Raw genomic sequence first — 27,229 nt, forward strand, 5'->3', positions numbered from 1 at the left:
GATTTTATAGAACGTCCTTCAATTTGAGTTTGTCTGATGTTTCCTCATGATTAGACTCAGGTTATACATTTTTGGTAGGAATGCCACAGAAGTGATGTGTTCTTCTTGGCACATCGTATCAGAAGGCTCATGATGGTTGGAATACATTTCTTTTCTAAGGACTCCTAAATATGAGAAAGCTTTCATGTCCTAAAGGAAAATACCTTTAAAAATGAAACAAGAGGGTACAATGTATTTGAACAAGGGCTCTTATCAAATTCCTTGAGGCAAACTGTTACCTACTCTGTTGGTTTGTCATATGGTTTATCCTGGTACTATTAGTTCACTCCTTAATTCATGTATTTGTTGACTCATTTAATCAATGTTGATCAAACACCTACTGAGTGCCAGAAAAATTCCAAGTGCTGATAAACAAAAACAAAACAAAACCCGCCTTCCTCATGAAGCTTCTATTCTAGTGTGGAGAAAACTATATGTTAAATAACTTAAGTCAGTTCTATAGTATGTTAGAAGGTAAGAAGTACCATGGGGAAAATATAAAGCAGGGAAGGTATGATGGCGAACCCTGCAGGAGGCTGTAACCTAAGAGAGGTGATGAAGAAGGCCTTCCTGAGAAGGGAACGTAGTAAACTTCAGGCCCAGAAGCTGAGCAATGTGCCTTCTGTACTTTGAGGAGGCAGATATCAAAAGGGCATTCAGTGAAAGAACTGTACACTTTGAACATTTTATTAGTGAATCATCTATAATTCACCCATCAAGTAGTTGAAATGTCAGAGGCCAGGGAGGAGGAAAGTATTAGTGTCAGCTATTCACTGGTATTTAGAATATTGGGTGGGACAGAACTAGGAAACATGTAATCCCAGCGCAAGTTTCCAGAGAATTAAGCTAGTGCTAAGTAGAATGAGAGAAAGATAAGGCAGGGGACAAAGATGGAAGACTAGGAAGGATAAATGGGGCAAAATTTGAACAACAGCTGGTGGAAAGTAAGCTAGACAATAACATATAATGCATATATTGCATACTATATTTTAAAGTTTTATATTTTAAGAAAGGAAATAGACTTTTGCTTTCAGATTGCACGAAGCAATTGCTTTTTGACACTTGACACCATATGAAGAATTTAGCTTCACGTCACAGTGTCTCAGAATTGAATCTGCTTATTTCCACATATCCTAGATCAGGAGTTTCATGTAAATGATAATACACGTCAATGGAATCTCTTGCCTGGTGGAAAGTGAGTCTTTTAATGAACATATTTTCTCAGGCATATTCACTGAACTAACTTCAAAGTTTGGAGGTCTGACTGCTCCTTACTGTCAAGGTGGAGAGATGTCTAAGGATCTTTCTCCTCTCCTTTCATCCTCACTGCCTCTACAAGCCCCATCTTCTTTGGTTCTCTTTTCACCTCCTTTGGCTACTCCTCAATCCCAGAGGGTTCCCTAGGCCTTGTAATGCTCTTATATCACAACCACTTCCCACTCTTCTTTTCAAAGACACTTGAAATGTTATTTTCTTGTGGCCTTTCTCAATTGTATGGGGTTCACAATTGGTTTACATCAGAAAGCCAGGCCCCTGCAGGTGGGCAGGGGGTGGTACAATGCTTCAGTTGTGTTCTTTCTTCTTCTTCAAATTTTTATTTAAATCCTAGTTTGTTAACATACAGTGCAATATTGGTTTCAGGAGTGGAAGTTAGTGGGTCATCACTTATAACACCCAGTGCTCATCACAACAAGTGCCCTCCTTAATACCCATTACCCGTCTAGCCCATCCTCCTGCCATGTCCCTCCATCAGCCTTCAGTTTGTTCTCTATCATTAAGAGATTCTTATGGTTTATTTCCCTCTCTTTTCCCCTCTCTCATATGTTCAAGTGTTTTTTTTCTCAAATTCCATATATGAGTGAAATCATATGGTATATGGTATTTGTCTTTCTCTGAATGACTTATTTCACTTAGCACAATACACTCTAGCTCCATCCATGTTGTTGCATATGGCAAGATTTCATTCTTTTTGATGGCTGAGTAATATTCCATTGTATTTGTTTGTTTGCGGCGCGCGCGCGCGTGTGTGTGTGTATATACATAGCACATCTTATTTATTCATTCATCAGTCAATGGACATTTAGGCTCTTTCCATTGTTTGGCTATTGTTGCTAATGCTGTTATAAATATTGGGGTGCATGTACTCCTTCAAATCTGTATTTTTTTTTATGCTTTGGGTCATTACCTCATAGTGCAATTGCTGGATTATAGGGTAGTTCTATTTGTAACTTTTTGAGGAGTTTTGAGGAAAACTCCATACTGTTTTCCAAAGTTGCTGCACTGGTTTATATTCCCACCAACAGTGCGAGAGGGTTCCCTGTTCTCCACATCCTCACCGACACCTGTTGTTTCTTGTGTTGTCAATTTTAGCCATTCTGATGGGCATGAGGTGGTATCTCTTCATGGTTTTGATTTGTATTTCCTTGATGATGAGTGACATTGAGCGTCTTTTCATGTGTCTGCTAGTCATCTGGATGTCTTCTTTGGAAAAATGTCTTAATGTTTTCTGCCCGTTTCTTAACTAGATTATTTATTTTTTGGGTGTTGAGTTTGACAAGTTCTTTATAGATTTTGGATACTAACCCTTTATCAGATATGTCATTTGCAAATATATTCTCCTATTGCATAGGCCGCTTTTTAGTTTCGTTGCTTATTTCCTTCACTGTGCAGAAGCTTTTTATCTTGATGAAGTCCCAAAAATTCATTTTTGCTTTTGTTTACCTTGCCTCCAGTGATGTGTCTGGTAAGTAGTTGTTGCAGCCAAGGCCTGTGTTCTCCTTTAGGATTTTGATGTTTTCTTGTCTCACATTTAGGTATTTCATCCATTTTGAATTTATTTTTGGGTATGGTGTAAAAAAGCGGCCCATTTTCCTTCTTCTACGTGTCGCTGTCTAGTTCTCCCAACACCATTTGTTCAAGAGACTGTCTTTTTTCCATTGCATATTCTTTCCTCCTTTGTCAAAGATTAGTTGACCATATAGTTGTGGGCCCATTTCTGGATTTTCTATTCTAGTCCACTGATCTATGTGTCTTTTTTTTTTTTTTTTTTTTTTGGTGCCAGTACCATCCTGTCTTGATGACTAGAACTTTGTAATACAGCTTGAAGTCCAGAATCCTGATGCCTCCAGCTTTGCTTTTCTTTTTCAGGATTGTTTTGGCTATTCAAGGTCTTTTGTGGTTCCATACAAATTTTAGGATTGTTTTTTTCTAGCTCCGAAAAATGCTGGTGGTATTTTGGTAGGGATTGCATTAAATGTGCAGATTGCTTTGGGTAGTATAGACATTGTAACAATATCTGTTCTTCTAGTTCATGAACATGGAATGTATTTCTTTGTATTCTCTTCAATATCTTTCATAAGTGTTCCACAGTTTTCAGAATACAGATCTTGTACCTCTTTGATTAGGTGTATTCCTAGGTATCTTATGGTTTTGGGTACAATTGTAAATGGGATGAATTCCTTGATTTCTTTTGCTGCTGCCTCGTTATTGGTGTGTAGAAATGCAACAGATTTCTGTATGTTGATTTTATATCCTGTGTCTTTGCTGAATTCATGTATTGGTTGTAACAATCTTTAGGTGGAGTCTTTCGGGTTTTCTACATGGAGTATCACGTTGTCTGAAAATAGTGTAAGTTTGACTTCTTTGCCAATTTGGATGCCTTTTTATTTCCTTTTGTTGTCTGATTGCTGAGGCTAAGACAGCAAGACTATGTTAAATAGTAATGGTGAGAGTGGACATCCCTGTCCTGTTCCTGACCATAGAGGAAAAGCTCTCAGTTTTTCCCCATTGAGGGTGATATTAGTTGTGGGTCTTTTGTATATGGCCTTTATGATTTTGAAGTATGGTCCATCTATTCTTTCTTTGGTGAGGGTTTTTATGAAGAATGGATGCTCTATTTTGTCAAATGCTTTTTCTGCATCTATTAAGAGGGTCATATAATTCTTTTATTAATGTGATGTATCATGTTGATTGATTGGTGAATATTGAACCACCCCTGAAGCCCGGGAATAAATCCCATTTGATTGTGGTGAATAATTCTTTTAATGTACTGTTGGATTCAATTTGCTAGTATCTTGTGGAGAATTTTTACATCTATGTTCATCAGGGATATTGGCCTTAATTCTTTTTAGTAGGTTACTTATTTGGTTTTAGAATCAAGGTAATGCTGGCCTTGTAGAAGGAGTTTGGAAGTTTTCTTTCCATTTCTATTTTTCGAAACAATTTGAGAAGAATAGGTGTTAGCTATGCTTTAAATATTTGGTAGAATTCCCCTGGAAAGCCATCTGGCCCTGGACTTGTTTTTTGGGAGCTTTTTAATTAATGATTCCATTTCTTTTCCGGTTATGGGTCTGTTCAAATTTTCTATTTCTTTCTGTTTCAGCTTTGGTAGTTTGTATGTTTCCAGGAATTTGTCCATTTCTTCCAGATTTCCCAGTTTGTTGGCATATAATTTTTCATAATATTCTCTTACAATTGTTTGTATTTCTTTAGTGTTGGTTGTGATCTCTCCTCTTTCATTCATGATTTTATCTATCTGGGTACTTTCTCTTTTCTTTTTGATAAGCCTGGCGAGGCACTTATCAATTTCATTAATTATTTCAAAGAACCAGCTCTTAGTTTCATTGATATGTTCTACTGGGTTTTTTTTTGTTTGTTTCTATATCATTTATTTCTGCTCTAATCTTTATTATTTCCCTTCTTCTGATGAATTCAGGCTTTAGTTGCTGTTCCTTTTCTGTCTCTTTTCGGTGTATGGTTAGGCTGTATATTTGAAACTTTTCTTGCTTCTTGAGGTATTGCAATATACATCCTTCTTAGGACAGACTTTGCTGCATCCCAAAGATTTTGGACTGTCATGTTTTCATTTTCATTTGCTTCCATGTAATTTTTATTTCTTCTTTTATTTCCTGGTTAGACCGTTCATTCTTTAGTAGGATGTTCTTTAGCCTCCATGTATTTGAAGTCTTTCCAATATTGTTTCTTGTAATTGACTTCAAGTTTCAGAGTGTTATTGTCTGAAAGTATGCATGGTATGATCTCAATCTTATTATGCTTATTGAGGGCTGATTTGTGACCCATTTTGTGATCTTTTCTGGAGAATGTTCCATGTGCACTTGAAAAGAATGTGTATTCTGCTGCTTTAGGATAAAATATTCTGAATATATCTGTTAAGTCCATCTGATCTAGTGTGTCATTCAAAGCCATTGTTCCCTTGTTGATTTCCTGCTTAGATGATCTTTGCATTGATATAAGTGAGATGTTAAAGTCCCCTACTATTATTGTAATTTTTTTTTTTTGAGAGAGAGAGAGAGAGAGAGAGAGAGAGAGCACGAGCATGAGTGTGAGTGGGGGAGGGGTGGAGGGAGAGGGAGAGGGAGAATCTTAAGCAGGCTCCATGCTCACCATGAAGCATGAAGTGGGGCTCAATCTCATGACTGTGAGATCATGACCTGAGCCAAAATCAAGAGTCAGATGTTTAACCAACTGAGCCACTTAGGATCCCCCCATTACTGTATTATTATCATTGAGTTTTTTTATGTTTGTGATTAATTTATATATTTGTGTGCTTCAAGTTGGGGGCATGTTTACAATTGTTAGATGTTCTTGATTATGAGGCATTAATTATGATATAATGCCTTTATTCATCTCTTATCACAGTCTTTGTTTTAAAATCTAGTTTGATTGATATAAGTATGGCTACTCTGGCTTTCTTTTGATGTCCATTAGCATAATAGATGGTTCTTCATCCCCTCACTTTCAGTATGCAGGTGTCTTTAGGTCTAAAATGAGTCTCTTGTAGGCAGCATATAGATGGGTTTTTGTTTTGTTTTGTTTTGTTTTTATTTTTTTAGAGAGAGAGAGAGAGAAAGAATAAGTGGGGGAGAAGAGCAGAGAGACAGGGAGAGAGGATTGTAAGCAGGCTCTATACTCAACACAGAGCTTGACATGGGGCTTGATCTCACAACCCTGAAATCAAGACCTGAGCCAAAATCAAGAGTCAGATGTTTAACCAACTGAGCCACCCAGGTCCCCAAGGTGGTTCTTTTTTTTTTTTTTTTTTAATCATCCATTCTGATACCCTATGTCTTTTGATTGGAGCATTTAGTCCATTTATATTCAGAGTGACTACTGATAGATATGAATTTAGTGCCATTGTATTGCCTGCAAAGTTGGGTGTTTCTGGTGATGTTCTCTGTTCCTTTCTGGTCTTTGTTGCTTTTGGTCTTTTTATTCCCCACCCAAAGAGTACCCTTAAATATTTCTTGCAGGACTGGTTTAGTGGTCACAAACTCCTTTAGTTTTTGTTTGTCTAGGATACTCTTTATCTCTTCTTCTATTCTGAATGACAGCCTTGCTGGATAAAGCATCTTGATTGCATATTTTTCCCATTCAGCACATTGAATATATCCTGCCACTCCCTTTTGGCCTGCCAAGTTTCTGTGGACAGATCTGCTGAGAACCTGACCTGTCTTCCCTTGCAGATTAAGGACTTTTTCCCCCTTACTGATTTCAGGATTCTTTCCTTGCCCTTGTATTTTGTGAATTTGACTGTGATACGTCTTGGTGATGGCCAGCTTTTGTTGAATTTAATGGGAGTTCTCTGTGCTTCTTGGGTTTCAATGTCTCCTTCTCCAGATTAGGGAAGTTTTTGCTATAATTTGGTCAAATAAGCCTTTTGCTCCTTTTTCTCTCTCTTCATCTTCTGGGAGTCCTATGATATGAATGTTATTTTGCTTTGAGGAGTCACTGACTTCTCTAAGTCTACCTTCATGATCCAATACCTTTCTTTCCCTCTCCTTTTCAGCTTCATTATTTTCCATAATTTTATCTTCCATATCACTGATTCATTCCTCTGCTTCACCCATCCTCACTGTCATGACATCCATGGGTTTGCATCTCAGTTATAGCATTTTAATTTTGGCCTAACTAGATTTTAGTTTTTATTTGTGCAGTAAGAAATTCTCTAGTGTCTTCTATGCTTTTTTAAAGCCCAGTTAGTATCCTTGCAATTGTTATTTTAAATTATAGTTCAGACACCTTACTTATATCTGTATTGATTAAATCACTGGCCATTACTTCTTCCTGTTCTTTCTTTTGGGGTGAATTCCTATGTATTGTCATTTTGCCCAGGGAAAGAAAAGAAAAAAAAAGGGAAGTTAAATCATAGGTGTGTTTTGGTCTGCTAATTAAAAGAAACTAGATTCAGGGACGCCTGGGTGGCTCAGTTGGTTAAGTGTCTGATTGGCTCAGGTCATGATCTTGCGGTCAGTGAGCTTGAGGCCCGTGTCGGGCTCTGTGCTAACAGCTCAGAGCCTGGAGCCTGCTTCAGATTCTGTGTGTGTCTCTCTCTCTGCCCCTCCCCTGCTCATGCTCTCTCTCTCTCTCTCTCTCAAAAATAAAAAAAAATTTAAAAAATTAAAAAAAAGAAGCTAGATCCAAAAATAAAAAAAATAAATGAAAAAAAATTTAAAGGCAAGAAATCTAGATCCTTAGTGTGTTTTGTCTACTTGTTAAAAGAAGCTAGATCTAAAAAATAAAAAAAAAATAACTAAAAGCAAAAATAAAATAAAATAATGATGAAATGAAAATAAAAAGGAAGTTAGATCCTATTTCCCCTAGAGCTGAAGTTTGCAGCACTCTATAATCGGTAGATTTGATGCATGCCAGCAGTATGCTGGTCTTCTGGGGCAGAGGCCTGTGGTGCTGATTATCAGGCAGACTTGCCTGCTGGAGAGGCAACTGCAGGACGCAGAGGGGTGAGACTTGGTGTAAGCGGTTTGGTACAAGCCACTTGGTGGCTCTGTTTTGCTCCCCGAAGTTGGTCAGTGCTGATGGGCCGGGTGAAAATGGGGTGGCCCTGCTCTCTCATCCCTGGAGCAAGGAGCTCCCACCCACCGATCTTCAGGAAGCCTTCACAGATGAGCAAACAATCACCTCTCTGTGTCCTTGGCTTCCATCAGATCCCCTCCTTCACCCTGCCTGGGTCTGAGGTGTCCGCCTGCCAGGGGCACAGCAATCCTGTGTCTTATCTCAGGTACGTGGCTCAGCTTAAAAACTCCAAATTTTAGAGATCCTGAGGGAGGGTCTCGCTGCACTGTAGCTGTTTGCCAGTTTGTCCCAGAAATTGTGCAACTGTGCAGCAATTCAGAGTTTATGGTAAAGGGCAGCAGGAAGCTGGCAGAAAGTCTCGCTGCCCTCAGCCAGCATCCCCATTCCTATATTAGTGAACAGAGCAGCCCACTGGTGCCCACCGGGTCTTTTGCCCCTGGAGTGCTCATGCCCCCTCTCCCAAATGCCTTCCAAGCAGGGGAAATGCCTCTCCCCTGGCAACCCAGGGTATCCTTAGACCACGCTGCCTGCTGTTGGGTCTCTACCTTCCTTCCCACTGGAGCCCCACCAAGTGCAACCCCGGCGATGGTGTGGACCTCTGAAATGTCAGACTCTGCACTCCACTGTTTATAAAAACCTGTGGTATTCAGCCCCTCTCTTTTTTCCCAGTCAATGGTTTTGGGGAAGAGTTTTTCTTGTGCAATTGCCCCATTGTACTTTCTCTCTCTCTCCCTCTCTGTCTCTCTGTCTCTCTGTCTCTCTCCTCTGTGTGATCAGGGCTTCCTCCCCATCACAACATCCGCAACTCTTCCCTCCACCAAATCAACTCTCTGCAGTTCCTACCTTCCACGATGTGGTGTTTTTTTATTCACCCCAGGTATTCAGTTTTACTCTCAATCCTCAGATCAATTTCTTGGGTGTTCAAAATGATTTTATATTTATCTAGCTGTGTTCAAGGGACGAGGCAAGCATAGGCTCTCCCTACTCCCATGCCATCTTAACGCCTCCTCACTTCAGTTGTATTCTAAGAATGTGGGACACTCACCTCAGATCCTTCTGTATTCCTGCCTGCTTTGTGGCAGGCAGAACAATGTTGAAATTGAGATGTGACCTCCAGAGCCTGGTTTGAATCCTGGCCCCAGCACTAATTAGCTACGTGACTTTAGGAGGTTACTTAGGCTTTCTTTTCTTTCTTTCTTATTCTTATTCTTATTTTTTTTGAGAGAGAGAGAGAGAGAGAGGGAGAGGGAGAATCCCACACAAGGGGCAGAGAGAGTGAGAATGAGAGCGTGAGAGAGAGCAGGGCTCACCTGGGGCTCATGTCTTTACATGGAGCAGGGCTAAAGCTCACCAGAAGCAGGGCTCGAGCTCACCTGAATGGGGCTCGTGCTTACCCAGTGTGGGACTTGAACTCAACAACTGTGAGATCATGACCTGAGTTGAAGTCGGATGCTTAATGACTGAGCCACCCAGGCATCCTAGGAGTTACTTAGTCTTTCTATATCTCAGTGTCATATGTAGAGTGAAGATAATAAGAGTTCATCCTTTATGGGGTTGTTGTAAGGATTAGATAGGTTAACATTGGGAAACATATTTACAGTGGAGACTGGGACATAGTAGGGATGATATACATGCTTACTAAATAAATAAATAAAATAAGTTTGAGGTGATGGCTATGTGGAACAAGGTTTGGTTTAGGGCAGTGTTCTAAATATTCATCACAATGTGAACCCAGAGTTACACCTGCAGTGGTCAGAGGCAGTCTCTTCACTATATAGGGGTGGCTATAATATAATATGCTTCTTGTACAGCTAGGCATGGTCATGTGACCAAATTCCGACCAAGGGAATGTGAGCAGAAATCAAGTGTGCCATTTCTAGGTTGTGCCCTCAAAAGGGACAGATGTGTGCTCCATTTGCTCCTTTGCTTCCCTTCTCATGGTTGGCATGCAGTCATGACCAAGTGAGGGGGGACAACTGCCTTAGACTCAGAGATGAAGGTCTCATTTTTGAGGACGGCTTAGTTGCCTAACCAGTCGTGCCATCTAGGTCTGAGATGTTTTGTGTGAGAGCAATAAACTTTTACATTGTTGAAGCCATGGTATTTGGGGAGGTCCTTTTCATTATGGCTGCTTAGACTATACATACTACAGAAGGTATTGATAGCTAATTGACTAATATCTTATTAATATCTAGAAGCTTCAAAGACTTGGTGGAGGTCACACAGTTTGTAAGAAGCCATAGTGGGATTTAAATCCCACTGCTCTGGTGCTAGAGTTGAGACCTTTAACTGTGCATCATGTTGTTTTGCCCCTTGAAGCCCTGCTGGTCTATGATCTGGGTTTTGGGAAAGAAGATAAGAGAGAGACCCTCCTCTTGGTATACAGCCCCAGCTACAACCAGTAGTTCCACTCAGCATGTATAATTTATAACTATTCACTTCTCCATAGATACATAAGTGTGTGGTCTCAAGCTATACTGAATGCATTGATTTATCTATGAGGATTTGTCATTTTTTTTGAATTGTTGGACTTTAAGAACCCATGTCTGGTTTCTGCATACAGACTTAAGCCCGGAGTCAAGCACAAATACAACACTTAACAGCACATACAAAGGAGGCAGTCAAAATATCTCAAAGACAGCAGCCCTGGAAAACAACTCAAGCCAGGCATAGCAATCCCAGTAGTTAACATGACAGATTTGCACAGGCCATGCAGGATCCCAGATGAGGAGGAAAAGTGGGTGAGCAGCAGAAGTCAAAGCCAGTCTGAGTCAGATACAGAGGCCAGCGTGCTTGGGCAAACTTCGAAAAGGCTGAACTCCAGCCGCAAATGTTTGCTTGCTCTCCCTATACTATTCAAGGTATCACAATACCATCAGTGATGATGTCAGACTTTCGAGAAAGAATGGAAGAAATCTCTTCGGCTTTCTGTGGTCGCAGTGGGGCTAAGATAATGCTTATTCTTGGCACTATACCTAACACCTGTTCATCCTTCAAGGTTCATTTGGCCTTTATTTCTTGAGGAAGCCTCTCACGACCTCTCAAGTTCAGGTTAGGTGACCTTTTCTGATACTGCAGCAGCTGTATTTTCTTCCTCAGAGCACTCTTCACATCATGTTATTTCCTGGCTTTTTGCTTGTTTTTGCCTATCCCCATCTCTTCACTACTATGTTCCCAAAGTCAAGCACACAGAGTGCATAGGAGATTGTAGCCACTCACCAGATGCAATGAATCTCATGGGGTAGGTGGAAATGGCTGAATATAATGCAAGAAGTGTTGTCCTTTCTGAACAAACTAATAAAATATGCAATGTATAGGTACCTAGAATCTAACAACTTATCCATCTTTAAAATTTTATTTCCAGTCCTTACGCTCAGTGCTGGTGAATGTCAACTATTTCAAGTTTTGCAGAAAAAACTGACAGTATGTCACAAGGGACTTCAAATATGCATATGATTTGAACCAAAAATTACTTCTAGAAGTAGGTCCTAAGGAAGTAAGTACAAATACAAATAGAGGAAGGATGTTCACTATACTGTTATTTATAGTAGGAAAAAATTAAATGTTTCCAGTAAGGGAATGTGTAAATAAGGGATCGGTCCTTTGATTGCACATTGTGCAGGCATGAGGGAAAAAAAAAACACACTTTGGAAGAATATTTAAAGACTCAGGAACAATTTCATTCCATAATATTAAGTAAAAGAAACAGGACTTTGGACATGGTTGATGTGCCACGGTGCCAGAGAGGTGGCAACAAGGTGGTGGACAGGGAGTTTGGGGATGTGTGGCAAAAGAGTTTTCCATCAGGAATAAGAAATTTAAACAAAGGATGTGGTGACCTAACCATTTGCTTTCTTTTGCAGGGAGCATTCCTGATGGACAGGCTTTGCATTTCAAGAAAACTGGAGATTCCGCAAAATTACAAGAAAGTGCTACGGTAGGAAAAGAAGGTTCAAACCTCATAGGAATCCCAATTCACAGATGGATGCCTTGATAATCTGAAACATCTCTAGTGAGATGAAGAGGAAAAGCTCAGGAAGCAATTTAGAAAAGCTAATCAGCTTTTGTCAGAAGAGCAAGTTGTTCAGCCATTGCCAGAACTATCTAGCACTGACCAGGCTGTGTCTGAAGAACATTGCAGAGGTGACCAGCTCAGCCAGAACAGCATAGCAAAAGAGTAAACCTCATTACTATTCTAAAAAAAAAAAAAAAAAAAAAAAAAAAAAGAAAGCATCAAATGGAAAAGCAGAAGAAAAACATGAATGAGTACAAGCTAAGTGTGCTGCTAAGAAACAAGAATTTGAGAGTAGAAAACGAGAGAGACAAAGTTCAAAGGCTCTACAAAATGAAAAAAAGTGGAAGCGTTCAAAATGTTGAGCAAAAAGATTAAAAAGGGCCAACCAAACTTGAATTTACAAATGTAGTATCTTTAAAAAAAAATACAAGAAAAAGAACCTGTCAGATATTTTGTCCTTAATCAACAGTTAACCTATCTGCTGTCTATTGAGTTCTTCTGCATATGTCATGTACCTCCAAACAATTAACTGAAGTTATCACCATAAACTGGAACGCTAAGCTACACTAAATATAACATGTCTAAATATTTTTGTTCTTGTAAAGGAAAATTTTCTATATACGATCTACAGAATATACTTTGTTTCTTATTTATTTGCCTGTGAGGAAAGTTGGCCTGAAGAATGGAAAGAGCCTTCTATCTGGGTGACAGGTTTAAGCATGTAATGCTTTTGTATCACATGAAATTTGGGCCAAATCAAATGTTTTGAAAGTTAAAAAAAAAAAAAAATAAGCTTGTGGGCAAAGGCAGCACTACTTTTGTGGTCCTGCAAATTTCCACTGTGGTCTGTTGGGTGGGTAGGATGTCCCGACTCTGGTCCTTCCCCATCAGCCTCTTCACCCCCTTCCCGAACAACTTCACTTCCTGTGTCCAGGCCAGTGAGGAGAGGGCAGGGAGGGCAGGGAGACCCTCCCCCAGTATTAGCGGACCACGTAAGGAGAAGTCCTTCGTGCCATGGTCTTTTGGGGGCAGGGGGTGGCAGTAATCCTTCAGCTTTCATCTCCCTCAGGGGCAAGGTGGTGGAAAAGCACCCAGGCTCTTCTCTGGGCGTGGGGGAAGGGCTCCAGAGTGCCTGCAGTGCCTCCCCGTCTCTGATGGTGTGTCCAGCGCTCAGACTGTTGTCAACTGTTGTTGTTTGTATGAGCAAAATTATCTTTACTAAACAGATTTAATAGTTGGGAAAAAAAGCAGCACACAACAAATTACACGTTCTGTATGATCCGTTATTAATCTCTCTCTCTCTCACACACACAAACATGCACACACACACATTGCATACACAAGAGAACATATTGGTGGGAAAGATATCTATTTATTACTACCTGTGGATAATTGTTTATTTTATATACTATTTTGTATTTCCAAGCCCTCGTTAGGAGGCATACATTACTTTTAAAATCAGAAAAAAAAAGTTAGGGTAATAACAAAATCCAAATTCCTATTTCTGTTTCCTTTTTTCAAACACCCAGATAAATAACATGGAACATGTAGCCTGGAAGAGAAAAAGCACATGGCTTTTTTCTCTCAGGATGTTCCAACTATGGCCATTAACAGACCTCAAAGGAGGTCTGGGCTACTTCCTCTTAAGTAATTGTTTTATTTATTTATTTATTTATTTATTTATTTATTTATTTAAATGTTTATTTTTGAGAGAGAGAGACAGAGTGTGAGCAGGGGAGGGACAGAGAGAGAGAGAGAGAGAGAGAGAGAGAGAGAGAGAATCTGAAGCAGGCTCCAGGCTCTGAGCTGTCAGCACAGAGCCTGATGTGGGGCTCAAACGCATGAACTGCGAGATCATGACCTGAGCTGAAGTTGGACACTTAACCGACTGAGCCACCCAGGGGCCCCAAGTAATTGTTCTTATCAGAGCAGAAGTAATGCATGGAAAAGCAAAATAGGCAAAGTAGAAGGTATGTGCCTGTTTTACACATATAAACCCATATAGAACCATTGTCACTTTCTGCAAATTGGCTTTCCCTCTCCTGTCTGCTCAGGACTAGTCCACAGTGGGTTGAAAACATACACATACCATTCTGTGGCAGTGTTCACTGTCCTTCCCTCACAGGGCGTTCTGGGTTGTGACACATCTCTTCTCTTTTACACTCTTCCTTTTTTCTACCCCTCTCTCTATCCCCAGGTTACTCCACAAGGCTATTGCGAAAAGAATGAAATCAAAATATGTGGAACATTCTCAGTCCCTCAGAGGGTGGGTGGAATTAGAATAGAAATAATTATCTCGGTTTCCATTACTTTTCATGCTGCGCTATATTACATACCCGTCATCCAACAAGACACAGTTCCTCCTCTATTTCAAATACCGATGAAAGAAAATTTGTCAATAAAGGTTCCTAGTTGAGTGCCCAGACTTTTGTCTTCAACATTTACTGTATGGCCTACTTTGTAAGTTTGGTTTTAGATTTGGTGATATCAGGAACAATAACATTATGTTTTGTGCCAGTATATTTTATTTCACTGGGTTCTGAATAATCAGAGAACAGTATTTTCTAAATAACAATTGTATTCAATACCAATGAAAATATTCACGTGTTTGTATTAATAAAATATAAAAATCTGGGGCCAAATTTGTTTACTGAACCAATCATTTGGGATTACCTAGGAGTCAGATAGATTCAGTTTAATGTATTTTTAAACTAGGGCTGTTTTTTAGGAGTGTTTTCACTTAAACTATAATTAGGTTATAGTTGTAAAGCCAATGAATGTAATGCTACCAGTGTAGCTAATATAAATTCATGGCCATTACTTGTAAGCACATACCTTATTTTCATGTACAAGATTTGACATGATCTGAAAGTGTCTTGTCTCTCCATTTCTCGTTCACTGGAAATTCTTTAGGAATCCAAACCAACACTAAACGAAACACAGAGAAAAAAAATAAACAGGACAATGTTCATGTAGAGATCAAGGGTTAACACATGACTCCAGGCCTCTTTTCATTTACTTGGTTGAAATTTATCTCAGTCAACACAGACAACGATTCATTTGATCTTTTCAACATTTATTTATTCAACAAGCCATGAGCCCAGGAGATGAACGGGGCTAGAATCCTGGCTCTATCCTTTAATAGTTGTGTAATCTTGGACAAGTTACTTCTTTAACCTCTCCATGCCTCAGTCTCCTAAACTGTAAAATGAGGATAATATTAGCACCTAACTCATAGGGTTGTTGGGAGGGTGAAGTAAGCAAGTGCACACAAAAATCTTAGAAGACTCTTTGGCATGGAGTAAGCACTCAATAAATTCTAGGTGTGCAGAATACAACACGGAGCAAGATGTGGCCCCTGCCCTCATGGAATTTATACTCTGGTGGCAGTAGGGATGAAGTGGGTAGCAAAAGACACCACACAAATCACACAGCCAATAGCATCTTTGCAGTTGTGTTAGGTGTAATGAAGGAAAAATAACAGGGCACTGAAGATCAGTTTTGGGAGCTGCTCTCTCAATGAACTGCAAAAGTTAAACTTGTAGGACTGAGATTCTTGATATCACACTTTTGTAAAATCAAGAACACCTGCAAGTTCCACTATCCTATATCTACCCATTATATGTAGCTTTATTGGAAAATATCAAATGTAAAAGTTGAGCACCCTGAATTTGAAGATCGTATGCATCAAGGTAATATTTAAAGAGAAATCGCAGCACCTGAAGGGGGAAAACCATTCAATCCATTTGATAACAATGACAAATTAGTCAATAACTCAAGATTTAATTTTCCAATATGGCTCTTTAAAGACATAGAATTATAAAATTCTTAGAGTTTTTCAAAATTCTTTTTTTTTTAAATTTTTTTTCAACGTTTATTTATTTTTGGGACAGAGAGAGACAGAGCATGAACGGGGGAGGGGCAGAGAGAGAGGGAGACACAGAATCGGAAACAGGCTCCAGGCTCTGAGCCATCAGCCCAGAGCCTGACGCAGGGCTCGAACTCACAGACCGCGAGATCATGACCTCGAACTCACAGACCGCGAGATCATGACCTGGCTGAAGTCGGACGCTTAACCGACTGCGCCACCCAGGCGCCCCGAAAATTCTTATTCTTAGAAAGGCAGGATAGCATAGTGGTTCAGGACCCAGGCCCCCAAGGATCTAGGTTCTGACATTTTGCTGGCTTTTAAGCTCCATTAGGTAAGTTCCTCCACCTCTCTTAAGCCTCAGATTCGTCATATTTCAAGCGGGGGATAATAAAACTTTCATCACGAGATTGAAAAATTAAACGATATAGTCTGGCAAACATCTAGCAGCATCTGGCACACAGCAGATAGTCCAAAACTGTGAACTTCTAAGCCGAAAGGGAACCTAAAAGTCTGAACTTCCTTCCTAAGGATTTTAGACCATGAAGACCCTTAAGAACTTGCCAATGTTTCATTTTTTCCGTGGAAATAGTCTGTGATCCAGGAAAACTAATGTGACATTTGAGAAGATTACTGGAATTCATCCCAGGATTTCTGACTTATTAAAATGAGCTGAGATCGTGTTTACGCCTCAAAGCCCCCCCCCGCAGCGCCTAAGCGTTTCCTCAGCAAAACAGGCAGGCCACCAACCGTCGCTTCGCGTGGCAGACTGAAGGATGCTGATAACCGGGGGGGCAAGATTGAGGGCCCCCTAAACGGGACCCAGCCCCGGGTTCACAAATCCCGCCGTTTGGGGGGCGGAAGGGCGGGGCTCCCCCGCTTTTCACACACCTCTCGGGCCTTTCCCAGCCCCCGGGTTGCGTCTCCCTCCCGGAGGCCCAGCGCCTGGCCCCTCTTCTCCCGCCCATATTTGGCTTCCAATCCCATCCTGCCTGGCGCTCGAGCGGCCAATCAGGAGGCGGCCCTCCCTCGGGGGACGGGGCGAGGGGCGGAGCTGAGTGGCGGAGCCTGCGGTCGCCTACTTCAGTCGCGCGGCGGTAGACCGGTTCTCCAGCGGAGGGTGGAGACGCGTCGCCGAGGCTGCCAGCAACGTTCTGCGAAGCCAATCGGACACCATGGCGGACAGCCGGGATCCAGCCAGCGACCAGATGAAGCTCTGGAAGGAGCAGCGGGCCTCGCAGGTATACCCTGCGTCCCTCTAGCCGGCCTGAAGGTTTGCGCAGAGAGCTGGGCGTGGGCAAGTAACGGCCCGGCTTCTCCTGCGCTGCGGTGTGGAGAGGGGCAGTACCACTGATCACGGGCCGGGGTGGGCGCTGCTTGGGCGCTGCTTTCTTGTTTCGAAGGACTGTTCCATTCGTGGGGAGAAGGGGAGAGGTTTCTGGGGCCGGGGACACGCCTGCAGGATTTGTCGTCGGCCGCAGGGCGTGAGTGATTGGCTCCGATTTTTGCAATTCTGCCAGCTGGGACAGAGGTCGCAGCTTGAGGGAGGAATGAAGGCTCGTGGGGAAAGAGGCAGAGAGCCGCAGCAAGAAAGGAAGTGGGGGCGGGGGGGGGGGAGTGGGAACGGGGCTCCAGCCTTGACCTTGATCTGGCAATAACTACAAGCTTCCATATTTGACGTGGGGGCAGGGATCGTGTTTTATCATCTCGATGTCCCCAACACTGCTCACGATACCAGATACTCGGTACGCACTGCATTGAAGGACTAAACACTCCTAACAGCCATTATTCCATTTGCATTTAAAAAACACCATGCCTAACTTTGAGCTAGAAGCGACAGTAGGGATTAATGGCGTTTATTCAGACGTATTCTTTAAGAGCCTGCGTAATCACTGAGCCGAGACAAGGTGTACAAATGCCAGTGAGGCAAGAACTGTAGCATGGAGAAGCTCAAAGTCTAGTCAGGGAGACAACACAGATAAACGAATGATTAACATACAGGGGGCTCTCATGTAGGTTATCTGTAAAGTGTAAAGGGAATGACCGACTTGGCTGGAAAATTTCCCAAAGCACGTGACATCTGAACGAGCGCTGTAACGATGAGAAGGCTTTCAGCTCAATGGTGGTGGGTGAGGCATTCCTGGCCAGTATCCACAGGTGCAGTCTTAAAGAGCATCTTTGAGCAGGTTGGATCAGTTGAGAGTGCATCTGATCCGAGTCTTGTCGTATTGGCCCACAGAGTCTGAGGGACTTGCCTAGTTCGCATGGCAGTTGGTTTATGGCAGAGGACGAGAGCCATGCTTTTTTCTCATCTTAATGTTCTTTCTCAAAAATAGGTTAGTATTCATGAACTGGGGTATTAATGCTAAATGTCCATGGGTTGCTTTATTGTTCCCTGCTCTTGAGAAGGCTGTCTGTCATTCTCCTCTAAGGGCCTGGAACATCTCTCTTCTCATTTTGTCCTTTATTATATGCCAGGAGGGTAGTTCAGTTTTTTATGAGCTCCTAAAGTGAACCAGAGCGACTTAGAGTCTAATTAAGGACAGGCAGCTAGTGGCAGAGTCAAGATTAGAACGTAGCTGGTGGGGCCAGGATTCTCTCCATATCCAGTGGTCACTAAATCCTGGTTCACGCTGAAGTTTTCATGATACTCTGTGAATTGAGAAAAATATGGACTATATAGTGAGTTTTTCATAAGGCACAATTTATTCATTTTTAAAGGACCCCCCCCCCAACCCCCCTTTGTTCTGAGACTAGCTTACCTCTTCATTTGGAGAATCAGTAACTGTTGTTAAGTCATTAAGACCCTACTGGTGATTTTCTCTACATGGTTGCCTATGTGTGAAACATCTGGCTCACAAAAGCACATCTATGATCGGGGGACTCGTAGTCGAAATAGTGCTGTCTCCTCTGCCTGTGGTATGTCCATGCGCTGTGTAGGTGGTCCTGATTGGCAGTCACTTCGATGTCTTGTTGCCCTTCACTCTTAGCTGCTCTGAGTGAAAACTACGTATTTCTTTGAGGTGATCCCCTCTCCTGATCCTCCAAAAGGAATTTTGCATAGGGAGCCTTTACAATTTTCCAGTGCTTTTTGTGGAAAATTTCAAACAGAGCAGTTGAAAGAATTGTGCAGTGTATACTTACGTATTCACCACATTTTGCTACGTATCTTTTATTGTGTTATTCTACCTGTCCATCTCTTTGTTCATCCATTAACCTTCCCCTTTTTGGGGATACATTTCAGATTAGATTTTAGACATCAGTAGACTTTACCCCTAAACACAAAGCCTGCAAATGAACAGAGTTCTGTGTTTGATTGTGTGTTTAAGGTAATACCTATAGTGAAGTGTACAAATATTAAGTGTACCATTCCAATGTATTTCGATAAACATACACCTGTGAATCCTTTTCCCTCATCAAGACATATAGAAGGTTATTGTCACCCTGGAAAGTTCCTTCATGCTGCTTCCTAGTGATTTATTGCATCCCCTGCAATCTTGCCCCACGCAACCACTGTTTTGACTTTTTTCTTTTTAACCATTGGCTTATGTACTTTTTTGTGTTAACACTTCTTTCGTACAGCAAAAATGTTTTAAGATTTAAAAAAAGAAAAAAAAATGTTTTAAGAGTCATTCATGTTGTTGCATGTATCAGTAGTTTGCTGTTTTTATTACTGAGTAGTATTCCACTAGATGAATACACATCACCATTTGTTTATCCCGTTGCTGGACATGTGAGCTATTTCCAGTGTTGGGGTGTTATAAGTAAAGCTACCTTGAGAAGTCTCATACAAGTATTTTTGTGCACATATGCTTTCATTTCTCTTAGGAAATACCTCGCAGTAGAACTGCTGGGTGATGGGGTAAGTGAATAGTTTATGAGAAACTGCTAAGCCTTTTTTTCCGAAGTGTTTGTACCATTTTACACTTCCGTCAGCAGTGTGTGAGAGTTCCAGTTGCTCTACATCCTGCCAACATCGGCGTTACCAGCTTTTTAATTTCAGCCATTGTTGGGGGGTAGGAAATGATGTCTCTGTGGTTGTAATTTGCATTGTTCTGATGACGAAAGATAGCTGTCTTTTCATGTGCTTAGTGACCATTGGTATGTGTTCTTTTGACATACCTGTTCAAATCTTTTGTCCTTTAAAAATTAGTTTGTTTTTTTTTTAAATTTTTTTTTCAACTTTTTAAATTTATTTTGGGGACAGAGAGAGACAGAGCATGAACGGGGGAGGGGCAGAGAGAGAGGGAGACACAGAATCGGAAACAGGCTCCAGGCTCCGAGCCATCAGCTCAGAGCCTGACGCGGGGCTCGAACTCACGGACCGCGAGATCGTGACCTGGCTGAAGTCGGAGGCTTAACCGACTGCGCCACCCAGGCGCCCCTAAAAATTAGTTTTTAATTGTTGATTCATAGCTCATATTTTAAATCATACGCAAGCTAAGTACTGCAATAATCTCCAAATCTCTAATGGTATAAACACATTAGAGATTTCTTTCTCTCTTACCTGATGAGCTAAAGTGGTTTGAGGTTGAAGAGATGGGGTGAGTACTCTACTGCCACAGTTATTGAATGTTCCAGGCAGAAGGAGTCTCCCCCTTTGACAATACTTGGCTTTAAAGGTTGCCCTGGGCATCACAGTCCAGGCATGGAAGGTTAAGGACATGGAAGAGGGTATGTGGCAAGTTTAGGGACCAGGCTGGAAATGGTGTAGGTCATTTCTACTCACATTCCATTGGCTGTGGTGCCACACCTGTTACATGACCACAGCTAACAGTGAGGGCACCTGGGAAATGCAGTCTACTTCTGTCCGGGTAGCCAACACTACTATTTTTCCGAACCATACATTCCATGTGAAAATCTGGCCATTTCTTAATGATGGGGTGATGGGCAAGCAGATATAATCTTTTTTTAGAGATTATGTCATTTTTACCTTCTGGCATTAAAATATTCTTTCTGTTAGAAAATTATGATAGTAATGGATAGTGTGTGTGTGTGTGTGTGTGTGTGTGTGTGTGTGTATTTTTTTCTCTCTCCGTACTTGGCAAATGCCTCTCTTTAAGTGGGCAGCTCTGTATCAACATCCTCCATTCCGTTCCTTGTTTTTTTAGTTTTTTACTAGACTGTGAGAACTTGAAGTTTTGGAACTACTATAGGAAGGCACCCTGTTATCTCCTCCCTCAAGAACCAGTTGCAGAATGCCAAGCTGGGCGTATCCTCCTTTGGAACCAAAGTGTCAACCAATGTGAAAACAGTTTATTGGGAATCTCTCCTTGTAGTCAGATTTTGTTGCTAAAAAGTGAATTAGAAGCTTTGTAAACCTTAATAAGTGATCACTGAATCAAATGTTATATGTATGACTTGGATTTTCTTAAAAAATCTTTATTTCAGGGCGCCTGGGTGGCTCAGTTGGTTAAGCGTCCGACTTCGGCTCAGGTCATGGTCTTGCGGTTCGTGGGTTCGAACCTGTGTCAGGCTCTGTGCTGGAGCCTACTCTTGTGTCTTCCTCTCCTTCTGCCCCTCCCCCACTCATATTTTCTCTCTCTCTCTCTCTCTCTCTCTCTCTCTCAGAAATAAACATTAAAAAAATCTTTATTTCTCCTTCTCTCAAAATTCACTGAAGGGAAGGAATTGGTTTTCCAGGTATTCCCAGTCACGTTGGATGAGCTTAAATAGGAACATTCTTGCTCACCAATTAGAATATTCTTCCTTTTGGATACTTAGGCTTAATTAGTAGCTTCTGATCCCTTTAAAATTGGAGAATTTGAACAGTTCAAGCTTTACCTTAAAAAAAAATTTTTTTTTTTTAATGTTTATTTATTTTTGACAGAGAGAGAGAGACAGAGCATGAGCAGGGGAGGGGCAGAAAGAGAGGGAGACACAGAATCCGAAGCAGGCTCCAGGCTCTGAGCCGTCAGCACAGAGCCTGACGCAGGTCTTGAACTCACAGACTGCGAGATCATGACCTGGGTCGAAGTCAGATGCTCAACCTACTGAGCCACCCAGGCGCCCCCAAGCTTCATGTTTTTTAAATAGTTCGTTTATTACCTGGGAGAGAGATTGGGTCTTAGTCCATCCATTCCTATCACTGAGTCGTAAGACAGAGCCCATGAGGATTTATGTATCTTTCAGGGTAATTTGATAATACCTACATCGGTATTACACTGCCAGCATTTGGGATGGAGAAGGGGTGATTTACAACTCCTTGTGCACTTGTGCTTTTTTTTTCTTTTGGGAATTACATAGGAGTGAGATGGCGGGGTCATTGTGTGGCAGTGAAAGAGACATGAGAAGTGGAATCAAAATTTCTAAGCTTTCATTTGTTTAGCCAGCATGTAGACCACTCTATATTTTTCTCCAGGTAAGAAAAGAGTGGCTGATGGCAAAAAGTAAAACAAGCAGATCTTTAGTTTTGTTTATTTTATTCTTGGATTTGTTCTTTATTTTCCTCCCGAGTATTGTGACTGCTATGGTTTCTAATAAAAAGAGTCAAGGAATCATTTACATTTGTGGATCAATTATCCTTCATTTTTTGAGCCTTTTGTTACCATTTCCTCTTATTCCCTACTGTTTTGAAAGATTAAAGGACTGGGCCAGTTCTTAGTGCTCCCGTACTTATTTTAGACAGTTACCGAGGCAGAGAAAAACCTTTTGCAATAGCTATTATTTTGTGTATTTTAAAGGTTTTATTATCGATAGGATTATTCTAAATGTTTGCTAATGATTGAAAATCAATAGCAATATTTTGACCATTTCTTAATGGAGACGTTAACAACTCACCAAGAAGAGAGAAAAAAACCATTAGCAACTATCATGACCCTTTTGCTATTACACATACTAATATGAAACAGCAAACAGCCTTGCTTGGAAAACAGACATGTCTCGTTCGGGCGGAGGAGGAGGTGTGTTCAGTGTGTGTGCAAGCAGAGATCCAGCCATGTGACCTTTAAGTTTGACATTTATCTCCCTTGTAAAAGGCAACTTTGTTTCATTTCTTCTTGAATTAAAACTACCCACTAGTTCTCTTTCCTGGGATCCTTGGAATCACTTTTTATTTTCTTTTGTCGTTTGCTCCTCCTCCCTTCCCCCATTCAGTTCAACTCGTGGACAGGCAATTCTTGTTGTGCCTGATAGATCTTACTGTTCCTTGCTCAGGGCATTGTTAGTCTGAGGCCATAAAGGTTGCAGATGTGGTAGCAACGCACTGCTGAAATGGCCTGTTCAGAAGCTTTCAGATACTTTGTTTAGTACCAACAGGATCCCTTTGTGTTCTTTGTTAAGAACACAGTTGGGGGGGCGCCTGGGTGGCGCAGTCGGTTAAGCATCCGACTTCAGCCAGGTCACGATCTTGCGGTCCGTGAGTTCGAGCCCCGCGTCGGGCTCTGGGCTGATGGCTCAGAGCCTGGAGCCTGTTTCTGATTCTGTGTCTCCCTCTCTCTCTCTGCCCTTCCCCCGTTCATGCTCTGTCTCTCTCTGTCCCAAAAATAAATAAACGTTGAAAAAAAAAAAAAAAAAAAAGAACACAGTTGGGATATTGTAATAACATTGTAGGGTGACAGAGCCACACTTACCAAGGTGAGCATTGAGTAATGTATAGAATTATGGAATCAATATGTTGTAGATGTATGTTAATTATACTTAAAAAAAAAACAGCTTGATTTTTTTTCTTACCCTTTTTGGATTTCGCTTTTTCCATGATACGTTATTTAAATTTTTTTTTGAGTGGCAACAGCCTAGGTGGAGGATATAGGATAACTTAGACAATAGTAAAATAAAATGAAAATCGGTCTTGCTTCTTGAACTCAGAATGACCAACTGGCATTGACTTTATACCATGGTGGCTTGACCGTGATGAAGTCAGCTTGCAAAACAAAGTGTATCCCAGTGATGAAGTCCCCACGCCTAGCCCAGAAAGCATAGCTTTCAATCATGAAGGCTATCAGAAACATTTCCTAGTGCTATCAATTCACGTATTTTATGCTTGTGAATCACCCTGGTGTGATGTGGCATTAAGGGGGGACCTTCTGATGTTTGGAATGTTTTAAGGTTAATAAAAAAAAAAAAAAAGCCTATCAGGCTGAGTCAGAAATTTAGGATTAAATAGCCTACATGGTAGTTAGGGTTTTCCACATTTTCTGGTGACGATAAGCCCTCTCTGGGCAGGAGCCAGCATTAACCATCTGGCTGGTTGCCTCGTGTGTGTTTTGTGTACAGGGCTGAGCTCTGCTCTTTGTCTTGACCAAACGGTTTAGGGTGGCAGACGGATTCAATCCGGAGTGTGGTCAGAATGAGCACCCATGTGTTAGGGTGACTGATGCAGCCCTCCCTTTCTCTTCCTTCAACTTCTTCCTTATTTCTTTTATCAGACACTTCTCTTTGATTCTTGATTTAAGAAAACTCTGAAACTTTATATTGCGGAAGATTTCAAACCAGAACTGGAGTAGAGAGGATTGTGTAATGAGTCTCCCAAGTGCCTGTGTCTCCAAAAGATAAGGACTCTTTAAGAATACCATTGTCACATCTAGAAAAGTGAGTAGTAATCGCTTACTGTCCTCAGCCAGTCAGTGTGTTCACTTACCTTGATTGTGCAGAAGAGAGTTTACCTATATACCAGAGAAGACGGTCTCTAGAAAGGCCTACCTGCAAGGGTGGCCCTGGGCTGCAGTCTGGAAGTTGGATTTCAGAACGGCTCCCCCCACCTGAACTGATAAGAGTGGCTGACCATGCCAAAGGGTGCAAACAATGTGGTTTATGTACCGAACACCTGCTTTCCTTCTGGGAGCCAGGGGGCACCTCCACGATCAGCTCCTTATGTAAATCCCTGGGCACTGAGTCTCTCATGAGCTTTCCCACTAGACAGCATTTCACATGTGTTGCTACAACTCGATGGGGGATTAAGCGTGTCCCATGTGACTCCCCTGGGAGAGGACTCTGGAAGCTTGCGCTAGTTTCCTCCGGACTTCACTCCATTGTGCCTTTTCTCCTTGCTAGGGTTTTGCTTTGTATTAAAATGCTATAAAAATTATAGCCCGAGTATGACTAGCTGCGACCCCTCCTAGGGAGTCACCTAGAGGTGGGTGGTCTTTGGGGACCCTTGACATGTCTGTCTGTCTCTTTTAGAATGCTTTGTTCAGAATAAGGTTAACACATTGCATTAATTGGTATGTCTTTTAAGCTCCTCTTTATCTTCTGGTGGTTGTAAACACAGTTTATGGTGGTTTAATGAAGCAGTGAAGGGTCAGGCTTTACAGTCAGATAGGAGTCAGATTATGGTCTGACTGCTTGTGGGCAGGTTACTTCACCTCCCTCCCCCATGGTTTCCCCATTTTAAAAATGGGATAATAATTCTCCCCACCTTGAAGGCTTGTTGAGGATTCATTTATGTAATATATATGTGTAAATTAATGTATGTTGATTACCCAGCACATAGAATGTCTACAGGACATGTGAGCTGTGTTGTTTAAAGAAATGTTATAGTGGTATGGTTAAAAGTTTGGGTTCTTGAGCCAGTTTGCTTGGGTTTAAATTCTGATTCTGACCTTTTCTAGGTGGGTGACTTGGAGGGAGTTGCATAACTTCTCTGTGCCTCAGTTTCCTTTATTGTATGATGGGAATTGTAATAGTCCTTAATTAAGAGAGCTTGTGATAACCCAGGTCGAGTTTGGAACAATGCCTGCTTAGTAAGCTGTTATTACTGTTGTTCTGCGGTTTGAGAATGTCTAATGAGAATGTCTAATGAGAATGAGAATGTCTAATGTCACATGTACATTCCATACCCAAGCCGAAACAAGGAGTCAGTGGGATGAGTAAGTTCCAAGTGTGAATTGGAGATTGTGGCTTGGGAATTTTGGCCAAGAGAGCTTGCTGAGATTTTAACCCCTGTGTTGAATTTACTCCTTGCATGTAGGCAATGAAGATTACCAGGCCTCCCCCTGGGAGAGCAGGATGTGTGCTGAAGGATGTGTGCTGCCTGTGGCCATTGGTTTCTAAAGGGGAAAGGAGTGGGGTCCCTGTGCAGGCCTGGATTCTTTTCCCAAACTGCCCACTCAGGGAAGTCTCTCCCCTTCCATGGAATGGACCAGGAGGCTTGGAGCACTCTGCTATCTCTCCCACTTCCCCAGAGAAATTTGAGGGCCAAGACAGTCTTCGGTCTTCTGCACATGGGTCTGCACATTGTAGGTACTTGATGAACCTTTGTTGAATAAATGTAGTGTTTTAAGCAATAATTTTCTAGAAAATATCGGGCATATTCTGTGTTGGACTCTGAGAATGAGAAGCTGTGTCATTATGACTCCTTTGGGGCTGAAAGTTAGGGAGTGACTGTATTACCAGTCTTTATCTATTAAAAAACAGGAGAATGATATTTAGTGAGTTCTTGGGCCTTCTGTGAGCCGAGGGCACTAATAAGCGGAAACTACATCAATAAAATATTTTATCAGAGAAAGCCAACCTTACTCCTCCCAGGAAAATTTCTTCATTCATAGCTTAACTCCAGCCAAAAGATACAAAGAGCAAAGCCGAAATGGAATTTTACTTTGAGTCCCTACTTTTAATCATGGTGTCAGTTTTTAGCCAAGCCAAAGTACTTCTTTACCAGTTTCTGCAGCAGTTTTCATAACATTTGTCTGAAGGTGTTTGATCACAATTTGAAGTTATGAATTCAAATATTTCTTGTTTATTTCAGGGAGGGGAGACGCAGGGAGAGAGGTAAACTATTGTTGCTTCCTCCTCCTACTTAGGGATAATCTTTCTTGGCCATTTTGGATTGGCCCATAGTTTAATTTAGTCACACGTTGAATCCACAAGCATTTTTTTGTGTACTTGTTGATAACAGCATCGTGTCGGGTATCAGGGATATAGATGTAAAACAAATATACTCTCTAGAGAGGAAAAACAGTGAAGCAGACCGGCAGTTATAAGGATTTTGTTCAGCGGGGTACAAGAAGATGCCCTTGGCCCAGCTCAAGGGATGGTGTAGGGGTGAGAGCAGGAAGAGTGGTTCAGGAGAAGCGTGTATGAATATCAGGAATAATTGGCAGCCAGAAGGATGTAAACACCTGAACAGGTACAAAAGCTGCTTTTCCTGAGAGAGAGAGAGAGCTCTTAGAATTATCCAGCAATTAAAAGCTTTTCTGTCATTAAAATTTCTAGTTCTAAAGTGATCTGAGTTTAAAAACAACAACAACAACAACAACAACAACAACATGATAATAATAATCAGCAAGTTGGAAGAAATCTCTTTGCCCATCCTGTTTCTTATGTGTAACAAGTAAACCTGGGCTCCAACATTGAAATCTGTGTAAAATCAGTCAAAGTCTCTGATCATACATACAGCATCACTCATTACATGGGAATAATAACATGTCTCTCACTGGATTATTGGAGGCTTAAGTGAGGTGACTTATGCAAAGGTAGCTGGGATAAAGCCTTGCATATGGCAGGTGCTCCAGAAATGGTGGTTATAAAGGGAAATTAGG

General features: G+C 41.4%; 1 protein-coding gene and 1 pseudogene across 1 annotated transcript in view; both read left to right on the forward strand.

Annotated features, from left to right (window-relative positions):
- Positions 1 to 555: 555 nt before the first annotated feature.
- LOC125146531 (thyroid transcription factor 1-associated protein 26-like) lies at positions 556 to 12,413 on the forward strand (annotated as a pseudogene).
- A 4,392-nt stretch (positions 12,414 to 16,805) lies between these two features.
- Positions 16,806 to 27,229, forward strand: part of CAT (catalase) — a 36,938-nt gene continuing 26,514 nt past the window's right edge. The window contains exon 1 of the mRNA XM_047877563.1: positions 16,806 to 16,993. Within this exon, the coding sequence (XP_047733519.1) occupies positions 16,928 to 16,993 (66 nt within the window). The 5' untranslated portion in view covers positions 16,806 to 16,927. The remainder of the gene's footprint in view (positions 16,994 to 27,229) is intronic.

Source organism: Prionailurus viverrinus, chromosome D1 (genome assembly GCF_022837055.1).
Source record: "Prionailurus viverrinus isolate Anna chromosome D1, UM_Priviv_1.0, whole genome shotgun sequence".
Classification (NCBI taxonomy): Eukaryota; Metazoa; Chordata; class Mammalia; order Carnivora; family Felidae; genus Prionailurus; species Prionailurus viverrinus.